The sequence below is a fragment of the Crocodylus porosus genome, unplaced genomic scaffold, assembly GCF_001723895.1.
Source record: "Crocodylus porosus isolate Cpor-Errol unplaced genomic scaffold, CroPor_comp1, whole genome shotgun sequence".
NCBI lineage: Eukaryota > Metazoa > Chordata > Crocodylia > Crocodylidae > Crocodylus > Crocodylus porosus.
Genome location: NW_017728940.1, coordinates 4,283,741 through 4,305,569, shown reverse-complemented (window position 1 = coordinate 4,305,569; position 21,829 = coordinate 4,283,741). Strand labels below are relative to the sequence as shown.

At 48.3% G+C, this 21,829-nt stretch overlaps 1 protein-coding gene across 3 annotated transcripts in view; it reads left to right on the top strand.

Moving 5' to 3' along the window:
* Positions 1-21,829, top strand: part of NKAIN1 (Sodium/potassium transporting ATPase interacting 1) — a 219,365-nt gene that overhangs the window by 128,711 nt on the left and 68,825 nt on the right. For 2 of the 3 annotated variants that reach the window (XM_019548026.1, XM_019548025.1), the window contains exons 2-3: positions 14,650-14,787; positions 20,418-20,498. In XM_019548026.1, the coding sequence (XP_019403571.1) occupies positions 14,650-14,787; positions 20,418-20,498 (219 nt within the window). The remainder of the gene's footprint in view (positions 1-14,649; positions 14,788-20,417; positions 20,499-21,829) is intronic. The other variant, XM_019548027.1, reaches the window with a different exon arrangement.

Sequence of the window (21,829 nt, the reverse complement as noted above, 5' to 3'; positions counted from 1 at the left end):
GGGATAAAGACTGTCACATGTGACCAGAACTTCAGGGCTCATCTGTCTGGCAGGATCCAGGGCAGGACACTGCCGGTCCATCATGGAGGAGGGCATTGTGGGAACAAACACAGGTTAGAGGTTGCCAAAACGACCAAAGATTTTGGGTGCCAGGAACTCCAAAAAGGCCTTATTTTCACAAGGTTCCTGCTCAGCATAGTCAGAAAATCAGGTCCTTTGGAGGCGTATCAACTTGGGTACTCCAAACAAGGCTGCCTCCAGTTGTCAATCCAGTTTGATGAGATGAGAAGGACAGAGTGAGGGGAACCTTAAACCACCATCTGTGCCTCAGGGGTTTAGATACTGGAGGAGAGAGATGCCCTCCACCAGCAGGGAGTGAGCAGGTGAGGGCTTGAGGGCTAGCTACACTATTGGACCCACCGTTCCAGCACAAAGGAGCTATAGGGGCACAATGAACCTGTCCTGGGTGCAGGCATCTCCTGCCCTGCTTGTTGCTGCTTCCCATGCAGGCCAGCAAGGGGAGAGTGGACAAGAGCCACTACGTGTTCCACCTGGCGTGCCTCGTGGGGGCTGCCATGTGCCACCCTTGGAAAGCAGCACTGCTGTGGGCCACATATCTGTCTGGTCCTGCTCTGAGACCTCACCTTTCTCCAGAGACCCTCATTGAGGAGTTAGTCCCCAAGACATGGCCTGTGTGACTAAAGGGTGTCTCACCCTTGCCCTTGAGCAGTTGCTGCTCCCTTCCCTACCCCAAATCTGATTTCTTTCAGCCCCAGTTCTGCCACTCCCAGCTCTCCCCTCCCTCACCAACTTCCCGTACCTAATCATCACTTCACACTCCTCGCCACAAGTTAAATTGCCATTTTTTTTATTGGCAGGTGAGCTGTGATGTGGATTTAACCTCACCTGAGCCGCTGGGAGGCAGAGAGCATAACTGCTTCTTGCACTAGGCAAAGTGGCCATTCACTGGCTTTCTGGGAGTGGGGGACGAGGTCTCAGTGCTGCTGGGGCTTGCAGGCTGGGAGTCTCCAGCCCTGCGGGGTTTCCAGGGTTGCTGAGAGGTCTCTTACTTGGAGAGGGAGAGGGAGGGAGTGTACCCAAGTCCCAGTTAATGGCCAGAGCAGGACACTTGTTAGTGACCACCAAGGTGTGACCCCCTCCCCCCACCCCAAGCGGCACTTAGCCAGGAGGGCAATAGGATCTAGTTTGAGGGAGGTGTCCCTTTCCTCCCCTTCTCCCTAGAAAAGCATAGGCCAAACCCAGTATCAGCTCCTCTCAAGGCACAGGCACCACCTTGCTGAACTTCCATCTGCCCTATTGCAGCATCTGCAGAGAGGGGCCCCGAACTGGGAAGCAACCCAGTAAGAGGCAATTGAGATGCAGTCCCTCTTAGCGCAGGGGAGTCAGCTTCCATCTACTGTCCTTGTTCCCCGAGTCCTACTCCTGTCAAGCTCTGTTGGCAGGAGCCACTGCCATGTTGCAGGCCACTGTATGGTTTAGGGGAGGGTAGGACTAGGGGCACTGGACCGAGAGTCAGGAAGCCTGTGTTTTGTTTCAACTACACCAGTCACTCGGTGTGGCCTCAAGCAAGCGTCATCCCTGCTCTGTGCCTCAGTCTGTGTCCCCCACCGCTGAGAAGTGCTGTCAGACCTGACTGCTCTTGTTCCATTTGGTAATGAAGGAGGTCACAGAGCAAGCCAGCCTCTTGCTGATAGTTACTTCCTATCTGTTCTTTCTCCAGTTTTTTTTTTAACTTTAAACAGAGCCCAGCCAAGCTGAAAGATGCATGGTTTGCTCCTTGTGTGTGGGGAATAAAGCCAGGAAGTGGTGCACACAAATCAGTATTTACCTGCTAGGTCAATGCACTGGCAATATCTGTTGGTGCAATTAACAGTCTTTCCTCATCCACAGGGAGGTCTCTGCATTTGATGCTAATTTTGCCTACTGTTGTAGTAACGAGGAAGGATTTTAGCTGCTTGTTTCAATTAGGTGCTTTCAGTCTCATCTGAAATCTCCCCCTCTCTCCTTCAAACCTTCTCTGCTTGTCAAGTTTCAACAAAAGAGATCTACTGCTGTGTGGGTCCATCCTAGGCGCATGTAAACCATTCATGCACCCTCACAGTTCCTGCTGAAATCCTCTGTGGCTCTTTCTAGCTCCATCCCCTGATGCAGAGGCTTACTTGATAACCAAAAGCTAACAGCCTTCTGGTCTAGCTGCTACTAAGCAGCTCTGTCAACAGCCACCAGATCGATGGATGGCTATAAAACCTCGAGCACCACGCTCCTTGTATCATTTATTATTTACATTCCTCAATTTAAAAGATTTACAGCCCAGTTGTAAGTATTTCCAAAGGCCCTTTCCTCCGAGAGTTTAAACAGCACAGGAGTGAATTAGGCCACAATGCAAACAGCCCATCCCAACCTGGAATGAGAATGCTGTTGTGCTCAACCCCCACGGCTACTTCGCATCTATTGTAATTGAATTCTCAGTCATGCCTGTAAGATAATACAGACGTAATACACAAGGTGTAATCTAGCAGGGAAGCTGCACTGTCTTGTTGTAAGTGCATGGCCTGGCAAGCCAAGACTCCCGAATGTTGCTTCCCTGCTCTGCCACCGACTTGCTCTGTGGCCTTGGGCAATTCACTTAGCTATAGATGCATCCAGTCTGAGGGACTGTTGTTTTCCTGATGTTCGTCAAGGGCCAGCTCTGTGCACAACAAGTGAAATGGAAACAATTCCTGCCCCAAAGAGCTGGCAATCAAAAATATAAATGAAGGCACTCATTAAGGTTAGAATAATGCAGTAGATTAGTCTAATGTGCCATTTTCTAGTACCTGTAAATACAGGTACTAGAAATTGATGTATTGAACTAAGGCACTGAGGTGCATGTGTAGACACTGACCAGAAGCAAATTGCTCCTGGTCAGTCTAGGCAGCAGGGGGCTACAAGGGGTGGGGAGAGCTGTACTGGCTTGGTGAGATGCTGCCTGCCAGTCGCATGGAGATCGGGATGCATCCAGATCTCCACGGGTGGGAAGAGCTGTCCCAGCTGCCAGAACAGCTCTCCCCAACCCCACGGAGATCAACACCAGCTGTTAATCCACTGTGGGGCTGGGAAGAGAACCCGGGTGTCCCAAGTCCCAGCCTCCTGTTCTAAACTTTAAATAAGGCTCCCCTGTTTGTTATTGCAAAGCACACATAATTAAAGACATTATAGCCAACCTATTTATTCTCTACCAAGCATATTCAATCAAGCTAAATTGTTCAGCCACTGTTACCTGAGAGAGAGTAGCTGATTGGCAGGTTCCTCAAGGCAGGTATACTTGAGAGCCCTGGGGACTGGGCCTCTAGAGAGTAGTGCTGAATTTCTGGCTCTGGCAGTGACACTGTTTGTGACCTTAGTCAAATTCCTTAGTCCACCTGTGAACCTCTGTTCCACATCCCATGCCGCCTGCCTGTTCTACCTGGATTGTCCCTTCTTCTTTATCTGTGCAGCACCCAGTATGGCAGGGCCAGCAGATGCTACTATTATATACATCAGAGGTGTCCAACATGAATCCTGTGTGCTGGATACAGCCTTCAGGACTCACAGAGAGCCAGGAATATGGGGATAGTGTGTTCTGGGGAAGGGCTGAATGCTAAAATCTGGAGTACAGAGCCCCTTTTGGGGACATTTGTTGGCAGTAGGGAGATGAATGCTGGCTGCATTAGTTGCCTGATGACAACACTCACCCTGACGCCACCATGGTCCAGATCTGGACTGGAGTGTCAAGTGGATTTGACACCCAGGTACTGAATAACAGTTGGAAGCATAGACTCAGAAATCCTGGCTGGAGCAGAGCAGACAGCAGCAGGATGATTTATCACGTACAACTGGGAACTGCGATGGGGGGGAAGTGAGCTCCAGAGCTGCAGCGAACTAGCAGTACACAGAAGAAGAAAAACAGCGCGTTATGAAAGAATGCTCCCCTGGCTACTAAGGATGTGCCAACAGGATGGTTAAGGCATCACTGTACAGCTCCAGACTTGTGTGATCCCTGCTCTGGATTCATGCCAAGCTGCCTCATCCCCATTCCCTGAGTTCTAGATGGGTACTGGGGTATCGAGACTGGATGTCAAGGTGGCCAGATGTGTTGTTACCCCTTTGTCTTGCTGGCCCTAAATCCTGGTGTGCCCAGCATGCTAGCCCAATTTGCTGCTAGGCATGGGAGGACTACTGGCTGTGACTTGCTACAGCTCATCTTGTAAAGATGAGCCAGCCTGACACTGCAAGAGTGATCCTAGGGAGTTTCACCACACAGGACAAGTGCTGTCACTCCTGGGCATGAGCATTGGCAGGATCAGACCTCAGTCACTGGTGTGTGTTAACCAAAGCATGGAAGAATAATCAACAATAAGGCAGAGAGCCTGGATCCCTGCTGGGAGAAGCCAAGACACAGGCAGTGGTGCTTAGCTTTCAAATGGTTGAGAAGAGCAGATTGCTGCCAGGCTGGAGAGAGCCATGTACTGCTTAGAAAAGGTCTCGCCGGCGTTTGGTGGGAGGAGAACTGAGGCAGTGCCTTCTGTGCCTGTTGCCTGGCTTTTTTCGGGGCTGTGACCAGGATGTAGGCAGTCACAACACAGGGATCAGGAACAGATAGGTTCAGGAGGACAGTGTCTGTAAGGAATCGAAACAAAGACAGGCATCCTAGGTACAGCCATAAGCCAAGGGTGGATGTGGTCAGGAACAGGAGGCAGGGATCCAGTCCTGAGTCCAGGTGGTCCAGAGCAGACAGCTATAGCTGTGCAGCACTGGGACAGGGGAAGTCATTAAGCTAAAGCCACGATCCAGCTCTCATATGACAAGAGTTTGGAGCAGAGTCAGGAGCCAGCAAGGCAGTCTGGAACAACAGAGTCGAGGATGTAGTCAGGAATAAGAGTCAACAGGAAACTCAAGCCTAGGCAGAAACACCTGTCCTATAGAGCTGCCCTCTGGGCACTGATGCTGCTGCTTATACCCATGCAGCCATACCCATGCAGACAAATGGGGTTTGGTAGCTGACTGGGAGTCCCCCCCTGCAGCTGGATGCCGAGCCTGGAAGTGCGGGCAGCGCTTCTCAGGGGGAGCACCGGCACTCTGCCTGCCCCCCTGCCCATCACCTAAGCCAAGAGCGCTGGATCTCGGGGGAGCACCAGCGCTTTCAGGCAGGGCACCCCCACGTGTCGCCTGTGTAATCAAGAGACCCATAAAAAGCTCCAAATCAGATCGAAGCCTCCGAATCAATTCAGAAGGCAGACAGCAGGAAACAGGACCTGAGAAGAGGGAAGGGGAGGATGGGGTGGAAAGACTGCTCTGATTTTGACATCTGTAGCTGGCCAGTGACTGTGAGCTTTCTCTGAGTTCCCTTCCAATCATAGTGCTCTGGGGGAGGGCCGTAGAAACAACATATAAGGCTGCGTGTAACCTCATCCCTGTGCCTTTTATGAGCTGTCTGTGGCTTTGCTGCAGCAGCAGCGTCTGAAGGGCTCTGACTTGATAGTAAGTAGCCTCTTGCCCCCAAGTTCTATCCAATCCTTTCCTATTTACCTTTGCTTACAGTCCCTACTGTTATCCATTCCTTTCAGCTTATTCTTCCCCCCAAATCCTCTTCTTTGTTCTTGTTAGCCTTTTTTTTCCTCCTACAAAAATAAATCTGTGTTTTCCCTGACAGTGTGTGATCACTGTGCAGGAAAGCACAACATATATTACACACAGACACACACGTTTTGCAGCACACCAAACATCATGAAGTGTGCTAGAAAGGCAGGTGCCAGGTCTTCTGGCAGGAGAGGGAGAGGGGGCAGAGGGAGAGCTGCAAGTCCCCCCCATCTTAAAAAAAACCCATAGGCGCACCCATGAAATGGAGAAGTCCCAGGGGATTCAATGTTCCTGGCTGGGGCAAGCTGCCTTCACTAGAGGTCCAGGCACTGGTGAAGTGGCTGAAGGAGGGCGTCAAAAAATGGCTGGATCCATTGTGTTCCAGTATGGTCCATGTGCTGGCAGGCATGTGCGACCCGGGGGTGAAGGGGAACATCTGTAGCAGCAAAACCCTCGATCACTGGACATAAGTGCTGGTGAACAGAGTCAGGGGGGCAGAAGGGCAGAGACAGGGGGACATGAAGAGGGGGATTCACTGTCCCATGCTAGCACTCCAAGAACCAGCCAATCTCCTCCACCACAACCATTGCCAATGTTGGCCAAGGGTATGGCTTCAATGTTGGGGTCCAGAGACACCAAACCCCACCATCTAGCAGGTATCACGGAGGCTTCAGTGGCTACCTACCTCGCCAAGGACATGGAGCCACTGCAATGCAACCCCTTGGCCTATTGGGCAACTCGCAGCCAGATGTGGCAGGATCTGGCCAAGGTTGCTCAGGAACACTTGCCCTGTCCACCAACCAATGTCCCAAGCGAGAGAGTTTCAGCATTTCTGGGGATGTTGTGACACCCCACTGCACCTCCTTGGATCCTGCTTTGGGAGAGCAGCTGGTGTTCCTGAAGGTGAACCTCCCGCTGCTGGGCTTCCCCAAGCTCCACATGCAGATGGAGTGAATGCCACTCTCCTCACTCTGTACCTGTTTCCTTTCTTTAGTTGCTTTCACAACCATTTAATGCCCCGCTCTCAGAGCTGGAGGCTGCAGTTCAATTTTTCACCAGCCAGCAGAGGACGAATATCTCCCTGCTGAGCTCCCATGTCAGGACAAACTTGGAGGTATGAGCTGGGGATATGGGGAAGAAAGAGGCCCCAGGTCTTGGGCATGACCTAAAATTGCACCCTGCCAAAATAGGGAGTCCTGGTGGGACTGCCAGTGGCATGGCAGCCCCAGGAAATGCCAGGACCATGAACCTACCTGGTAAAAGGTGGATAGGAGGTACCTGATAACCTCCAGCCACCGCATGCATGTACGCACAGTTCTGGCTGGGGAAAGCCCAGACCTGTAAGATCTTTGAGAGGCCTGAGGCTTACTGGTTGCAGTGGAGCTGTGAGGGGGAATTGTAACTTCCCTTTGAGGATCAGGACTAAGAGATTGGAGAGAGAGTGGTTTTCTTGTGAGAAATGTGCCCCTACTGATAATTGCATGTTCTTGTCTTTAATAGATGTCTGGTGTGCATTTGTTCTGGTGTGCAGTTGTTGTTTGGTCTCTCCTATGTATTTTCCATCAGGGCATTTGGTGTGCCGGATAAGATATATAACATTTCTGGAGGTGTAGCTGTAAGATCCAGGAATGGTGATGGTTCTCTTGTGGGGTGTAGTAATTGTGGAGGTACTGGAGATATGTTGGCAGGTTTTGCTTTTCTTGTCATGACATGGACTGGATCCATTCAATGTGTTTTGGGCTGTAGGAAGTTTGCTTCTGGTGATGAGGTTAGCGAGGTTCGGTGCTTGTTTGAATTTACAAAACACTTTTCACAGATGAGCCCATGAACTTCACTTCATCAACCTCCTCAATACAAAAACTCATGAACTCATTGTAGACATTGGATTTATGACACACTATAACCTGCCCGATATCTGACTCCCCAGGTACCTCTCCAATTTTACCTAGCTGCTACATCCCCCTCCATCCTTCCCCCCTACCCCCAGCCTGTCTCTCACCCCCTGACACCTCAATTTACATTTTCACTGGCTGGCTTTCTTGAATGCATAACAGCCTCTGGCTTCTTTACTATTCATTCCATCCAGGAAGAGCACACACACCAACTGCTTCCTCAGCCTGACGAAGTGTATTTAAAGCCAAAAGCTTGCCAAGATACATTTCTCCAACTATTAATTTGGTCTAATAAAAGATCAGATTGACCCAAAGAGCCTTGCCTGCCTATTCCTTAGATCAACATGGCTACAACTAGAAACCCAGCTAACGCACACGAGTGATATGAGTTTTGCTTTCAACAGTTTGAAGGGCACTTTCACAGAAGGCCCTGCACCTATCTCCTTGAAGCCTGGCAGGCTTTGTGCCCTCAGAAGGGGCTACCATCCCTGCTGTTTTCATCCAAATCTGCAAAACAATTACAAAGTTATAGGTATTTTAGGGATTCCCCATTAAACTCTGTGGCCGAATCACCGAATCAGCTGATTCAGCGGCCAAATCTCTGAGTCCGATTAGGCCAAATCAAATCGGGACAGTGACTCGAATCACCGAATCAAATCACTGTCCCTCTGATTCAGCCGAATCCGAATTGAATACTTGCACCTTCATGCAGGCCTAGTGAACAATCTTCTCCAGCCCCTCTTGTCTTTAAGAAATGTACCACAGGATTATCATCCCTTCTATCCCAGTGGCGCTTAGGAGTTGTATGTACACAGATGCACACACAATCCTTAACTGAAGAGCTTACAGTAAAGTCCTGATCCAAAGCCAAGTTAAATCAGATGACTTCATCTTCCTGAGAAGTCTTTCCATTGATTTCAGTGGGTTTCAGGTAGGCCCTGTTCAGGAAAGCAGACTCACTATCCCTGTGACTTGCTTAAGGTCACACACAAGTCTGTGACAGAGCCTGGATCCTCTGTTCCTCACTCAGTGCTTATCATTGCTACCACAGCAGCACCAGGATGCCCCAAGTGAGGGCAGGACCCCGCTGTGCTGGGGGCTGCAAAAACACCGACAGACCATCCCTCTCCAAAGACCTTCTAGCCTCCACAGACAGAAGGAAAAGCTAGAGGGAAAGAAGGCACAGAGAGGCAAAGCAAGCTGCCCAGGGTCACACAGGCCTCAGAAAGAGAGCCAGAAGTAAAACCCAGGTGTCCCATGCCTAGTTCACTGGAGTAGGCTCTGCCTCTCCACCACTATATTGCCCTTATCAGGATCTGAATCTCTTCCCCACAAGACCCCCCTGCCCCCACTTTGCTCTCAGCTGAAGCTGCAAATTGGCTGGTTCCAGACAGTCTCACCCTAAGGATGCAGACCCGCAAGAGCTGGTAGACATCCCAAGCAGGGGTGCTCATCACACTGGCTGCCCGAGACCAGCCCGGGCTTCAGCCCACTCCCTCTGCCTGAGAACATGTGCTTAGCAGATCTATCAGCACCACTCCCACCTCCTCCCAGCCTGCTGGTTGCTGATGGGAGTGTGTAAATCCAGGCAGCTGCGCTGATAAAGGTGCTGCTAACCTGATGCATAAATAACACTTAGACAGTGCTTCACACATTCCACTCTGCCCATTAAATTCAACGATCTGAAGCAATAAAGCCCACGTCCCTCCCACTAATGAAATTGGCCAACATTCTTGGTTGATTTTTGTCTGAACTGTTCTGTTTTGCAGTAAATTCTGCTCAGTGGCACCAGCCTTGATCATTCCTGCCGTGAACGTCACTTAGCTTGGAGCAATTTCCCTTAAATAAAGATCGCTTGGAAGGGCCACTTTTAAATGAAAGGGGATTTAGAGCCCGCTTTCTGCTGGGCTTTTCATGATAAACTGACTGGTTTTCTGCAAGATTATAACTCATTTATAGAAAATGCTCATTCCAGCCAAACAAGGTCTGAGCCCAAAGAGGAGCTGGGTAGGTTTATTTGCAGCACAGGTCTGAGGAGTTATACAGGATGAAGAGTGATTGTGTTGCCTCTCTTCTTTATGGTGCTTTTCATCAGTGAATCTAAAAGTCCTATACAAAAGAGACAAACTTCATTTTACAGACATAAAAGTGGAAGCAATGCATCTTCAAGGCTTATACAGAATCCAGGTGTGCTGAGCACCAGTCCAGTATATAGGCTACAACGAGACAGCACCTTTCTGTCATAGGGTGCATCTATGAGATGTTAACATTGCAGTAGACTAATTCATGTTAGCGAGGTTGGCAAAAAACATGCTGATGTGCTAACGCGCAGTAGAATTAATTTACTGTGCATTAGCGTCACATGAGAACTGTTCGTTTGCACAGTAGCACTGATTATGGCACACTTAGTACCTGTAATTACAAGTACTAAACTTAATGCACTGTAATTAATGCATTAATGAACTGCCCAGACTGAATAGGGACCAGGTATACTGCCATACACAGACAGAGTTAATACTCTGTAGATCTTAGGCTGAATAAAGCCACAGGTAGCATCCTTTGACATAGATACAAGAGAGAACTGGGCCGGAACAAATGAAAATATAAATATATTTAAGAATACATGCAGAATGATTTTCTGTTAGACTTGCTGGCTAAAGACAGACCCTCTGGAGAACCTAGTCTAGAATGACTGAGACACCACGTGTTGCCTATTGTTACTCTCCAGGGCATCCCTAAATCCCAGCCTGGATTAAGCAGTGGAAAAGAGTGCCTTGTCATGAGTTTTAGATGGATTTAATGGGCAAGAAAATGTTAAAGGAGCTTGTTGTGACCCCCTTTTATTTCCTCTTTAAAACTGTGCTGGTGAGAAATGCAAAAGGAGATCTTGTCTAGGATGGTTTAGATAGGGATAATCCTGCCATGAGTAGAGGGTTGGACCAGAGGGCCTCTTAAGGTTTCTTCCAGCCCTACTTTTTCTATGATTCTATGCTGTTTTCCTATACTACTGATGACAAGTGTGTAAAATCCTAAGTCTGGTGGTAATGAAACTGGTTTAAAATTTGAGGTTTAAAAGTGGTTGCTTGTTTTCTCTTTTTTTGAATAAAAGGGATTAAGCTTTGGAGCAGGATATCTAGGGAGGCCGTAGTGTAGAATCTCCATGCTCGTACATTTTTAGAAGAAGGTTAGATAAACATTTGATTGGGATTTTGGGATGGTCCCTTAAGAAGGGACTTGAACTAGATAACACACTGAGATCCCTTTCAACATTTCTATTCTGTGATTCTGATACTCTTTCTGGTTTCTGAATCTTTAGAGTTCACATTTTTCTGCTTTTCTCTGCATCAAGGAGGGCTAGAAATTTAGGATTAGATTAACACAGTTGTTTGGTCAAGTTGTACAGGGACCAGTATTTCTGTTTCCTGATGAAATTCTGCAATTTCAAAATCAGGTTTTCTTCCAAATTTAAATTGCTCAAAAAATCAGTCTGGGGGAAACATTGTTTGGGGTCAGTCAGTAGGTTTCTTTTTGAGGAAATCAAGCCATTTCATTTTAATTCAGCCTTTTCATTTCTTCATTACGTTATAATAAAGAGCATTACACACGATGCAGGAAGGTGCCCCGTGGGATTCACAAAAGTGACTAAGAGTAAAATGCCTAATTCCATCATAATTCAATGTCTGTTAGGCCCAGTCCCTACTTAGACATTCAGACATCCTACTAACTGCCTATCTATACCTTTAACCACCTAAATGCCTGCATAAATCCAGGCTCCCCTGTTCTTGAAATGGAATTGAGATTTTCTCCAGGGAAGGGGCTCAGTTGAAGAAAAACACCAAATACAGCTCAGGATAAAATTAGAGTGGGCAGCACTGATGTAGTTAAGAAGCTTGGGTAGAAATGAGAGGGATCTCAGTAGGGAGTAATGGGAGTAATAGCTTAACAAATATCCAATATCCAGTTCATTTAATCCATCCAACTAATCATAAAGATGTAGCTGCAATCAGTTCTTACAGGTGTTAACAAAACTCACCTGAACACAGCCCCATGGGCAAAGCCTTCATGCTTCCAGTTGCCTAAGGGGACAAAGCGAATGCATTGCCCCAACAGGATTAGAAATGTGTATTTTTCTCCTTTGCAGCCTTGGAATCTGACAGCAAGGAAAGCTTTGTGGTTTCTTTTTTAATAATATAATTACTGTTTATTTGAGTCACAGTAATGTATAGCAGCCCCAGTCACAGACCAGGAGGGTCCCATTAACCTAAGTTCGGTGCCAACAAAGAACAGAGTTATGCTTTTAGCACCTGTTGTCAGCATGTTTTTGCCGTTGGACCATAATACTGTGCATGTCATTTATGCAGTAATGCTGGAGAGTCACAATTTTTTCATTCCACTTTGACAATACAGATAAACTTGTGTGTATTTTTGTGTGCACATCGGCCTTTCTCTTATTATATGGAGTATACAGGTAAATCTCTATTAGATTCCAAACTATTATGCTTGGTCTATATCCTATTTGCCTACTTCTGTTTAAATCTTTAGTGGTCTAGCTTTAGTTTTCTAGTTTTTTCTCTAGCTGTAAAAGGTAAATGTGAGGTATACCAATGTGATCAATCTGCATGTGTGACTCTTAAGGTACTTTCCACTCACACCAATGCATGTGTAGTTTAACTTTATGTCTTCATGTTTACATCAGAGTCTGTGCCTGCCACTTGGGCAGCACCTTTTCCTATGCTTGTGGCTAGAGTCACTTATTTGTCAATGCCTTGGACAAACTTCATGGTAAGTTTCTAACTGCTTGTGGGTTTTACACCTGCACACACCATCCCATGACTTCAAGTACTAGGGTTTAGGAAAGCCCCCTCACATGTTACAATAAAATTAGAACAATGACACTATAAACTAGATCTGGGCAGGCGCTACTTTTCCTGTTCTGTGCAAATGGTCAAGGTTTCAGGAGGATGGGACTGAGACCTTTCAGAGCTTTTTCTGGAAAAAACCCTATAGGGAAACTTATCCTAGAACCAGCAGTGAGAGCTGGTCCAAAACTGCTCAGAGGCTTGAGTGCAGGATCTCCTGTCAAGGTTAATACCCCAAGCTCAGGACTGCACCCTCTTGGGTCTTGCCCAGAAACTCTGTCTGGGACTGGACAAGACTTTTCAGAGATGACTTTTATCCAGACAGGTTCCTTCCCTCGTACACTCTGGCTTCAACTATTCATCAGTTTCTAATGAAAACACATTTGGTTGGAGAATTCCCAACCAGTTCTACTGCAACCCTTTAAAAAATCTAATTCTGTAATTAAAAGTAATAGGCCTGAGCCAATAACAAACACAGCCATGAATAAACAATGGCACAACAGGCGGATGCACCCAGATAGAGTCTTTAATTTTACATGCGTGCAGAAATCAGTATGCAATATTTAAAGCTGCATCAAATCCTTAGTTGTGGATTATGAAAGATAACAGCGATTAAAAAATAATGGTGCTAAACAAAGAGAATTCTGTACAGAAAGAGAAAGGCATTAAATAAAAATGCGTGCAGATCCAAGCCAGTCTCGTCAGGGAATCCTGGTAGCCTGAGCACCTAATCATGAAATAACAGATTGAGCTGGAGGTAAGCGACATGTGCCGCTAATTATCAAAGGCCACAAAGGCCAGCAGGAGAGGCAGTCACAAACCATCCGCCGTTGGGATGTATTGATTGAACAGGGCTTCTCTGTCTTTCCCCTGAAGCGTAGGAGGCTCGGGAAAGAGGGAGCTCCTTTGGTGCTTTTTAAAACCACTCGTGCCAGTGAGGCAGAGCTCTTGAGTGCCATCCTGCAGGACAGAGCTGGAGGGAGCAGTGAAGCAGAAGAATGAATTCAACATGTCAAGTTGCTTTCCCATTTGTTTTCATGCCGATGGAGCCTCAAATGTTGGTCCAAACCCAGCCCTATCATTAACCTGCAAAAGGGTCAAACTGGCACCTCTTCCCACAGCCCCTGATCTATAAGCACAGCTGGCAGTTTGCTCCATCTTCCTGTCATATGGTATCCTCCTCCTGATACGTTAGCATACAGGGTCCCAGCCCCAGCCTCCACTAAGCTGAAGGGAGCTTGCCCCAAGGTAGATCTATAGCTCCCATGAAAAAGCCAGAGAGACCATGCAGAATAGCCAGCACTCATGAATGCTATGATCCTTACAACCCTCTGCTAGGCAGGGAGGTGCTCTTATTCCATTTGCCAATTGGAAACTGAGGACTAGGGAAGATATGTGACTTGCCTTGCATCACAGAGGAAGTCTGTGGTGGAGCAGAGAATTTCTTGAGCGTCTCTCAGGAGGCCTAACTCAGGTTCCCTAACTCCTGGACTACGCTTTCTGTAGCTGAGCTGAACTTTGTGGTCAGATCCCACGTGCTGGCCCATTGCTCCCAGGCTAATTTTGCCATTGGCTTCAGTGGGCCAGGTTGCGGGTGTCTCTGAGACAGAGTTCACCCCCTGCATCACCTTGCTGGAAGCAGGGGTCTGTGTTAGTCACTGAAGGACACACCCTTGGTGCAGATCTCTGTGTGCTGGATCTGGATCGGAGCAAGTTTCCTCAAGCTTTGAAGATGTTGTGTCTAGATCCAAATATTAGGACTCTGCCCAAGTGTCTCCTTTTGTCCAGAGACAGGCTCCGGCCCCATTCCCTGCAGCCAAGGAAGATGGTCTGCAACATCTGATATTTGGCAGCAGCTCAAAGCATTGATGCGTGCCTTACTGTCCAGGAGCAGGGGTGAACTGCATCTTGGGAAGGGGAAGGTGGCACAGGATGGCACTGGCTCAAGTCTTTGTTCACAGTTTCAGCACCCAAAGTCTTCAGTTTACCATGAGTAGCGGGTCCTACTTGCCGAGCCTCTGACCTCTTGGTTGCACGTGCTCTCATCTTTCTGGTCCCCACTTTTCCAGCTGCAGCCAGTGATTATTCCTAATAGATCCTCCTCTGCTGTGATGTATTTGCCCATTGCTGGACGATGAATCATGCAGACATTTCAGTCTATTGTAACTAATTGTCCATGGGATTTCTCATTAATTACATGATACACTTTGCCTTTAATGTCCCAGGAGCCACTGTGTGATGAGTAATTCTCTGCTCTGTCCCCCTTTGTTCTTTTCCAGATAGCAGCGCTGGAGAGGCAGATCTTTGACTTCCTGGGTTATCAGTGGGCGCCCATCCTGGCCAATTTTTTACACATTATGGCTGTCATCCTGGGCATCTTTGGGACCATCCAGTATAGATCCAAATACCTCATAATGGTAGGTACTGCAAGGCCAGTGCACCTTGTCAGCTAACTGATCTCCTGCATCTCCAACACGGTGCATGGTTAATACCAATACAGCAAGTAATAAAGTGGCTTAATTACCCAGAGGATCTTGGCTGGCTCCAGCCAGCAATCACAGTAGTGATCATAATTATTACTGGCCCAGATTATGTGAAGAAGAAGGTCTCTGTATCCAGTGCATGGAAAGGGAGGGTCGGACGCATCTGCACCATTCCGGCCCTCATCCGTCCAGGGTCCTGCTACAAGCTGTGCATGGAGTTATATAGTTTGAAGGAGGGACACAGGGCAGGGACACAGATTAACAGGCTCCCGAAGGAAGCCAGAAGTGACAGCAGGATCCTTTCTGCTGGTTTTCAGAGGCAACCTCTTATCAGTTGCTCTTTAGAGCCAAACCAGAAGACCCCTTCGTATTTGAAAGGGTTCCTACCAGGTACTGTCTAGATTGAATCAGGAAACTCCTGGCAGGGTAAGCCTCACACTGAGAGCAAAAGTCCTTTCTAATGTGGAGCAGGCAGGAGGGGAGTGCAGATGTGTAAGCCAGCCTGGCATTTCCTTACTAATGAAAAAGGCAGCATGACTCACTAACAGGTCCCTGGGGCAGCTAGAGGTCCTGGAGGCTTTTCAGTCACACAGGGGATTGCTGATGCAGCTTGCAGTGGCCCCACCAGGTTATGCCTCTATGTAGGGTCTGCAGGGTCTTCTCATGAACATACAAAAGAGGGTGAAACCTGGCCCGTCATCTGGAGGGTTTTGTGGTTCTGTTTGAAACTCGCCATCCTTTTGGGACCTGAAACCAAAGAGAAAGGCAAAGGAGGGCAATAGGGGGAGTGAGTAAGAAGGAAAGAGGAAGAGGGAGGGAAGGGAAGATGAAGGGGGAATCTCTTGCCAGACTCCCTCCCTCCTGTCAAGCATCTGTGGGAGTGGGAAGCAGAAGCAGCCTGATTGAGAGGACAGAGCCGGTCGCACATGGGTGAAGGGCCGAGCGTGGCCGGACAGGATATTTATCCACTGGAAAATGCTGATTCAATGGAACTAGAATGTTTCATGGGGACATGTATTTTGTTAAATTTTTTGCTGAAAAAATATCAGGTTGATAAGGTCAAAGCACCTGTTTGTAATATAATATAATATAATATAATATAATATAATATAATATAATATAAATTCCAAAATGGCACAGACTTAGCCCAAGTGCTTCAGGGCTCTTGAAATGGCTAATTTCCCTCTTTTGATAAGGTCATTTCAGTATTGTCAAACTGGATTTTTTCAGACATTTTGTTCTGTGGAAAATGTTGAAGTCACTGAAGGACTTGCAGAAATGTCACTACTTGCCCCAGGATGGAGCTGCAGAGCTTTGACCTGCCCTCCAAGCATGGACGGGCGTTCCCCCTAATTTGTTCCCGGGGCAGTCTGGTTCTAGTGCAATTCCAGCTCGAGTCCTGGCAGGTCCAAAGGAGCTCCTTTGCTACTCTGCTCCGTCCCATCCCCACCCTGCCAGCTAATCCCCCACAGGGGTTTAGCCCAACAGGGTGCAGCTCTCCACTCACAACTGTTCCAACACATCTATTCCTCAGTCTCTTCACCCCTTGTGTATCTTGCTGGATGATCTTACCATCTCCTTCATTCCTGAAGCAGAAAGAAGGAGCTAGTGGCTACAGAATATAGGGTGGCCACCGGTGCATCCCCAGAATACAGAACATCCCTTTGGTAGGGTGGGGAACCCCTGGGGACCTCCTTGGCCAATCAGTACTGAAGGACGGGGCCGCCGCCTCCTTGGTCAGCAAGGGGTGGGGCCACTGGGCCCCTTGGCCAATCAACAGCAAGGGGTGGGGCCACTGCAAAAAAGCCACCTCTCTGGCTAGTTAAGCACCTTGCTCCTCCTGGCTGTGCACTGCTCAACCTCTACGCACAGCCAACAGAATCGTGAGGATAAGTGACTGACATGTCTTTCCACAAATGAACTGAAAAACAGGACTTTTTGCAGTCTGTTTCTCATTCAGAAACAGACAGGGGACAAAGAGTTTAAAAGCAGGACAGTTTGCTATAAAACAGGCCCAATGGCTCCCCAAGCAGGATGAGATGAAGGAAGGAGCTAGGAAAAGGAGGACTAAGACACTGGGGTTGAGGCAAGGAGGAAGAGAGTTGAGGGCTTGTTGGTCCCTGAGTGCCAGTGCTGGGCTTCTGCTCTGGACACAGGCTCCGTAGTGCATCCTGATCCCCTGCAGACAATGCAGCACAGGCCACCGGGTGCAGGAGCGCAGGGCATAGGCCTGGAAGGAGCCTCCTGGGTCACTGAGTGCAGTCCCTTGACACCGAGTTAAACAGTTCCTTTTAGAGGTGGATCCAGCTCCATCTTAAAGCCAGGGTACTCCCTGGCCATCACTGCCCATGCTGGGAGGCTGATCCAGAACGACACTGCTCTGAGGGTGGGAAGACTTCTGCTTTCTATCCTAAATTATCCCTGGCCAGTTCACCTCCATTTGTTCCTGTGCTAATGCCAGCATATAGCAAGCATGTCAAACTCAAACCCTGGACCTCAGGGCTCCTTCACGGGCTAGATCTGGCATGGTGCAGCAGCAGGATCGAAGACAGGGCCAGCAGGGAAGTCAGTGGCTGTAGTAGGACTGGCAGCGGTAAGGTAGGCAGCAGCAGGACCAGTGGCCTCAGGCAAATGAAGCTGTGTTGGCACAGCCCTTGCTTGCCCTGCTGCTGTTGATGGCCGTGTTCACGAGGGTCAAGGGCCCTGGATTTTTTGGCAGGCCACGTTCCCCTCACCTCCCTCCCCCCAACCATACACACTTTTGGGAGCCTGGTGGGCCAGGTGATGTGGTTTCACAGGCAGATCTGGCCTGAAAACCATCATATGCTTTACACCTCTGACTTCCATTATAGAGAGCTCTTCTCCCTCCCTTGTGTTTGCCTGATAGTCTTGTTGCATTCGTGTCCTGTTCTTTCCCTGTCCTGAACACATTTGTTATCGCTTTTCTGAGGGCTTGTCAGCACAGAGCCTTCATACTGATGTCATTGCTTCCAGTGATAACCTCTAGTGTAGACACACTGCAACCAGGTATTAAGACTTATCCTGGAGGATTTTACAGCACATTGTACCCAGCTACCCCCCTGAAAAGCCCTTTTTAATCCTGGTGCAACACAAAAGATCTGTCCCAGGGTGGTTTAATTTAGTAAATGCTTTAAAATATTGCTGGTCATAGGTGTGTATGTTTTTTTCCCCATCACTATACCAGCAACAGCCCGCAGTTAGACACATGTTAACCCACCTGTAGGATTTACCTCACTTTGGGGAATCGGCATAAAGCACAGCTCACATCCAGCTTCTGCGGGTTTATACTGGGTGCGCACTGCAGGGTTTGCCTGCACAGCTCCATGGAGATCTATGCCAGCAAAGCTTTTCTAATGTAGACAAGTCTGCAGTGTAAATAATCCCAGTGCAGACAGGCCCTGACTCTTGCTAAATGATGCTGCAATTCCCAGCCCATTATCTGGGAAATATGATCAAGTGACTGTAGCAGGGGCCAAACGTCAGCTAATTAACCCTATCAAACTCTCCCCCCTCCATGCCCCAGGGAAAAGTTAAATTAACATCATTATCCTCATTTTATATTGTCAATGACTACACAGAGTGCAAGGGCCTGGGAGTTGGACACTGGGATTTTAAGAAAAGGTCTGTCGTGGACTTGATGCACGATCCTGGACAAGTCACAGTGTCCCTTCTTACCTCCCTTCCCCTCCTGTGGAAATGGGGAGCCATTTCTGAGGTAATGTACAGGACAGACCCTCAGAGGAAAGGGCCTGGAGATTCGCCATTTATTTCTATAGACCAAATTATGTCCCTACCTGCAGGGAACAATTGCTGAAAGAGGGTTTCCTCTGGGAAACTATTGCAATAGGCATTTAGCTCTTTAGATCCCACAGGGCAACACAAAGTGTGTAAGCCTCACAATCCCCACTTTACAGACAGAGAAACTGAGGCACAAGGTGGTTAGGCAGCTGGGCCAGGGTGACAAAGCAAGCCCAGAGCAAAACCAGAACCAGAGCCAGAGCAGAGATCCCCTAATCTCAGTCCAGGTCACTGGGCCTCTGCTGGGGCTGTGAACGACACAGTCATTGATGATGCTGTGTGACCAGGAGGTTTGGAGAAGATAAAATTAGTGCACCACATCCATTATCTCAGTCTCTGTAGAAGACTTTTGCAGAAGCCTCTTGTGTCCCCCCTCCTACTCTGCTCTGCACCAGCCCATGGAAACGCCTGCACAGGAGCAAAGCTTGCAAAGCTGGGATTCAGAAGCAATGATTTAACTCTACTGAAACCATTTTTCTGATGTAGGGGCTTTCTGCTTTAACTGCTCTTGGCACCATGCTTGGCAGGTAGGAACAGACCATGGTACAGGCCAGTCTGCTCTCTGTGGGCCTGAATCACAGATTGAGATTCAGGTCAGGATTTTCTTAAAGCAGTGATTCTCATTCAGGGTGCTACTGCACCCTGGAGTGTTGCGAGAGCCCTTTATGGGTACCATAGGGGTGCTGCACAATACCAGCACTGTTGGGTGTGCAAAGACCTACACATGATTCACAAGATAGACCCAGAGTTTTCAAATAGAAACCCATAATATCACAACCATTTGGATCTATTGTGATCTTTCTGAGTTCTTTACAACAGAAGAATTGTTTTTTATTTTTCAATAGTTAAAAAGAAAGAGTGAATACTAGAGCCAGCATTTTCTGAGTAGGCCTTGGATTTAAAAAGGTTGAGAACCATTGTCCTAAACTGTGGGAGTGTTTAAATCAGGTAAGGTTGGGGAAATGGTAAAGGAGAAAGTAATTTCTGAGCCCTCCTCTGAATAGTTCATTGCTATGAGGCAAGTAGCTTGACTAGTGGCCTGACCACAGGTCAGGGAGCCAGGGAATTTCACATTTGATGAGGATTCATTAAGAGCCTTCAGGGAAGTCACTTTCTCTCTGCATGCCTCAGTTTATCTGTCTGTAGCACAAGGATAATAATACCTGTCTCCTGGGGAATGTGTGTAGAAAGATGGGACTAATTAGCTGATACAGAGAAGGTGCTGCATATATGCATTAAATTATACACTTTAATTTCCAGAGATCCAAGTACTGTAGGGGGACTACAGGTTACAGATCCTGGCCACAATTACTCTTTCCCAGATGCTAGTGTAAAACACCACTGAAGTATGGTATGAACCCAGTAATTAAAGAAAGCAGAATTGGGTCCATTATTAATAAATGGGGCATTTGTTGGGTAAGCGCAGGCAGATGAGTGCTTGTGTGCTAAGCCCCGTTCCCTGGGCACAAACACACTGCCTCTTTCTGTCCACCGCAAGGGTATGGAACCTGATTCAAATCTCACCGACATCAAGGAAAAGCCTCCCCATGGCTTCAGTGAGGTTTGGATCAGGTCTATGCTACAGGCAAAAGTCAGAGTCCAGAGATAACCCAAGGCTGCTGGGTCTCTCTAAAATCTCTGCTTTGCCAGCTGTTTCTTTTGACTGATGCTAATTACTAATGCCTCTCCTCTCCCCCCCCCATTCTTTGCTTCTGAGCTTTTGCCTCTCTCTCTCTCTCCCCCAGTATGCGGTGTGGCTGGTGCTGTGGGTTGGATGGAATGCATTCATCATCTGCTTTTACCTGGAAGTTGGACACCTGTCACAGGTAATTACCTCTGTAATGGCATCGAGTGCCGATCTTCCTGGAGCCATTCTTCATGTAACTGATGCTATTCCTCACCCCAATGGAAGTTACTGTTCGGGGAGGCTCTGTCCTGAGCATCACAGCGTATCCCTGCAGCTGCTTGATGGCTGGCCCCCTCTCCTGTCTTCCATTCTTGCTTATTGAATGATCACAGTCCAGAAATCATGGGCCAAAGGCCCCAGCTCAAAGGAGTATATGCCTGGATACATAGGTGACTGGTAGACGTGCCTCCCCTGATGGGGCTGGTGTCCCCCCTGATGGCCGACACTGATGCTGTCGGCGAGACTGGTGCCCCACCCCCGACAGGGCCACTGCTGTTAGTAGCCACCCAGATTCAGGAGGTACCGGTTGCTCATGCCTGGGTAGTTGCTTTGCTGGTTTTGCTGTGTAGTGGAACAGGGCCTGGGCGGTTCATGTAGAAGACAAGGGCAGGGTTTTCGTGCTGGAGACTGGAGCCAAGGAGACCGGGTCAGGAGTCAGGAGCTGATCAGTCAGAAAGGCAAGCCAGAAACCAGAGCTGTGCAAGAAGTAGCAAGCGAGAAGCTGGGTGCAACAGTCTTTTCTCAGCCAACATGGTCCTGTTGGTTCTGGGCTGTGAGGTTTGGCCATGGCCACCCTCCTGTAGCACTGGGGGGTGACTTTGCCAAGTCCTTAACTACTTCCAACTGGGCTGAATTCTCCCCTGCTGGACCCAGGTTCATTACAGTCTAATGGACTGGGCACTGAACTGGGGCTCAGGAGACGTGGTTTGAGTTCCTCACTCCATCACAGACTTGCTCTGTTGTTTTGAGCAAGTCACTCAGTTTATTCTGTGCTTTCATTCCCCACTGATCAAGCGGCAGTCTCCCTAACTCATCGGGCACTAATGTCCTACGGGTACTCGACCCAGTACAGGCACTTGGGGCACTTCCCCAAGTCAGGGGACAATAAGTAAAATCTCCCTTAGTCTGCAGACCTAAGGGCTCTCTTAGGCATAATTTAGACCCACCCCTCAATAAGTCTCCCACACCAGTCACAAAGGAAGACTTTATTGGTTACAGGGGTAGGGTGAAAATAGGGTACAAGATTGAGCAATATCCTAGAAATCCTAAAGAGCAAACAGTCTGGCTGTGGTAGCCTTTTGATCATGCATCTGAGTTACTGCCAGCTAGATATCTAATCAGATCCCGAATAGCTTACTCACACACTTCATCCAGAGGCCGGTGAGATCCTTTCTAGCATCCGGCTGCTCCTGCTTCATGAGTTTTTGGGGGAGAGGGCCCTTTCAGATGTTTATGCTCCTCTGAGTCCCC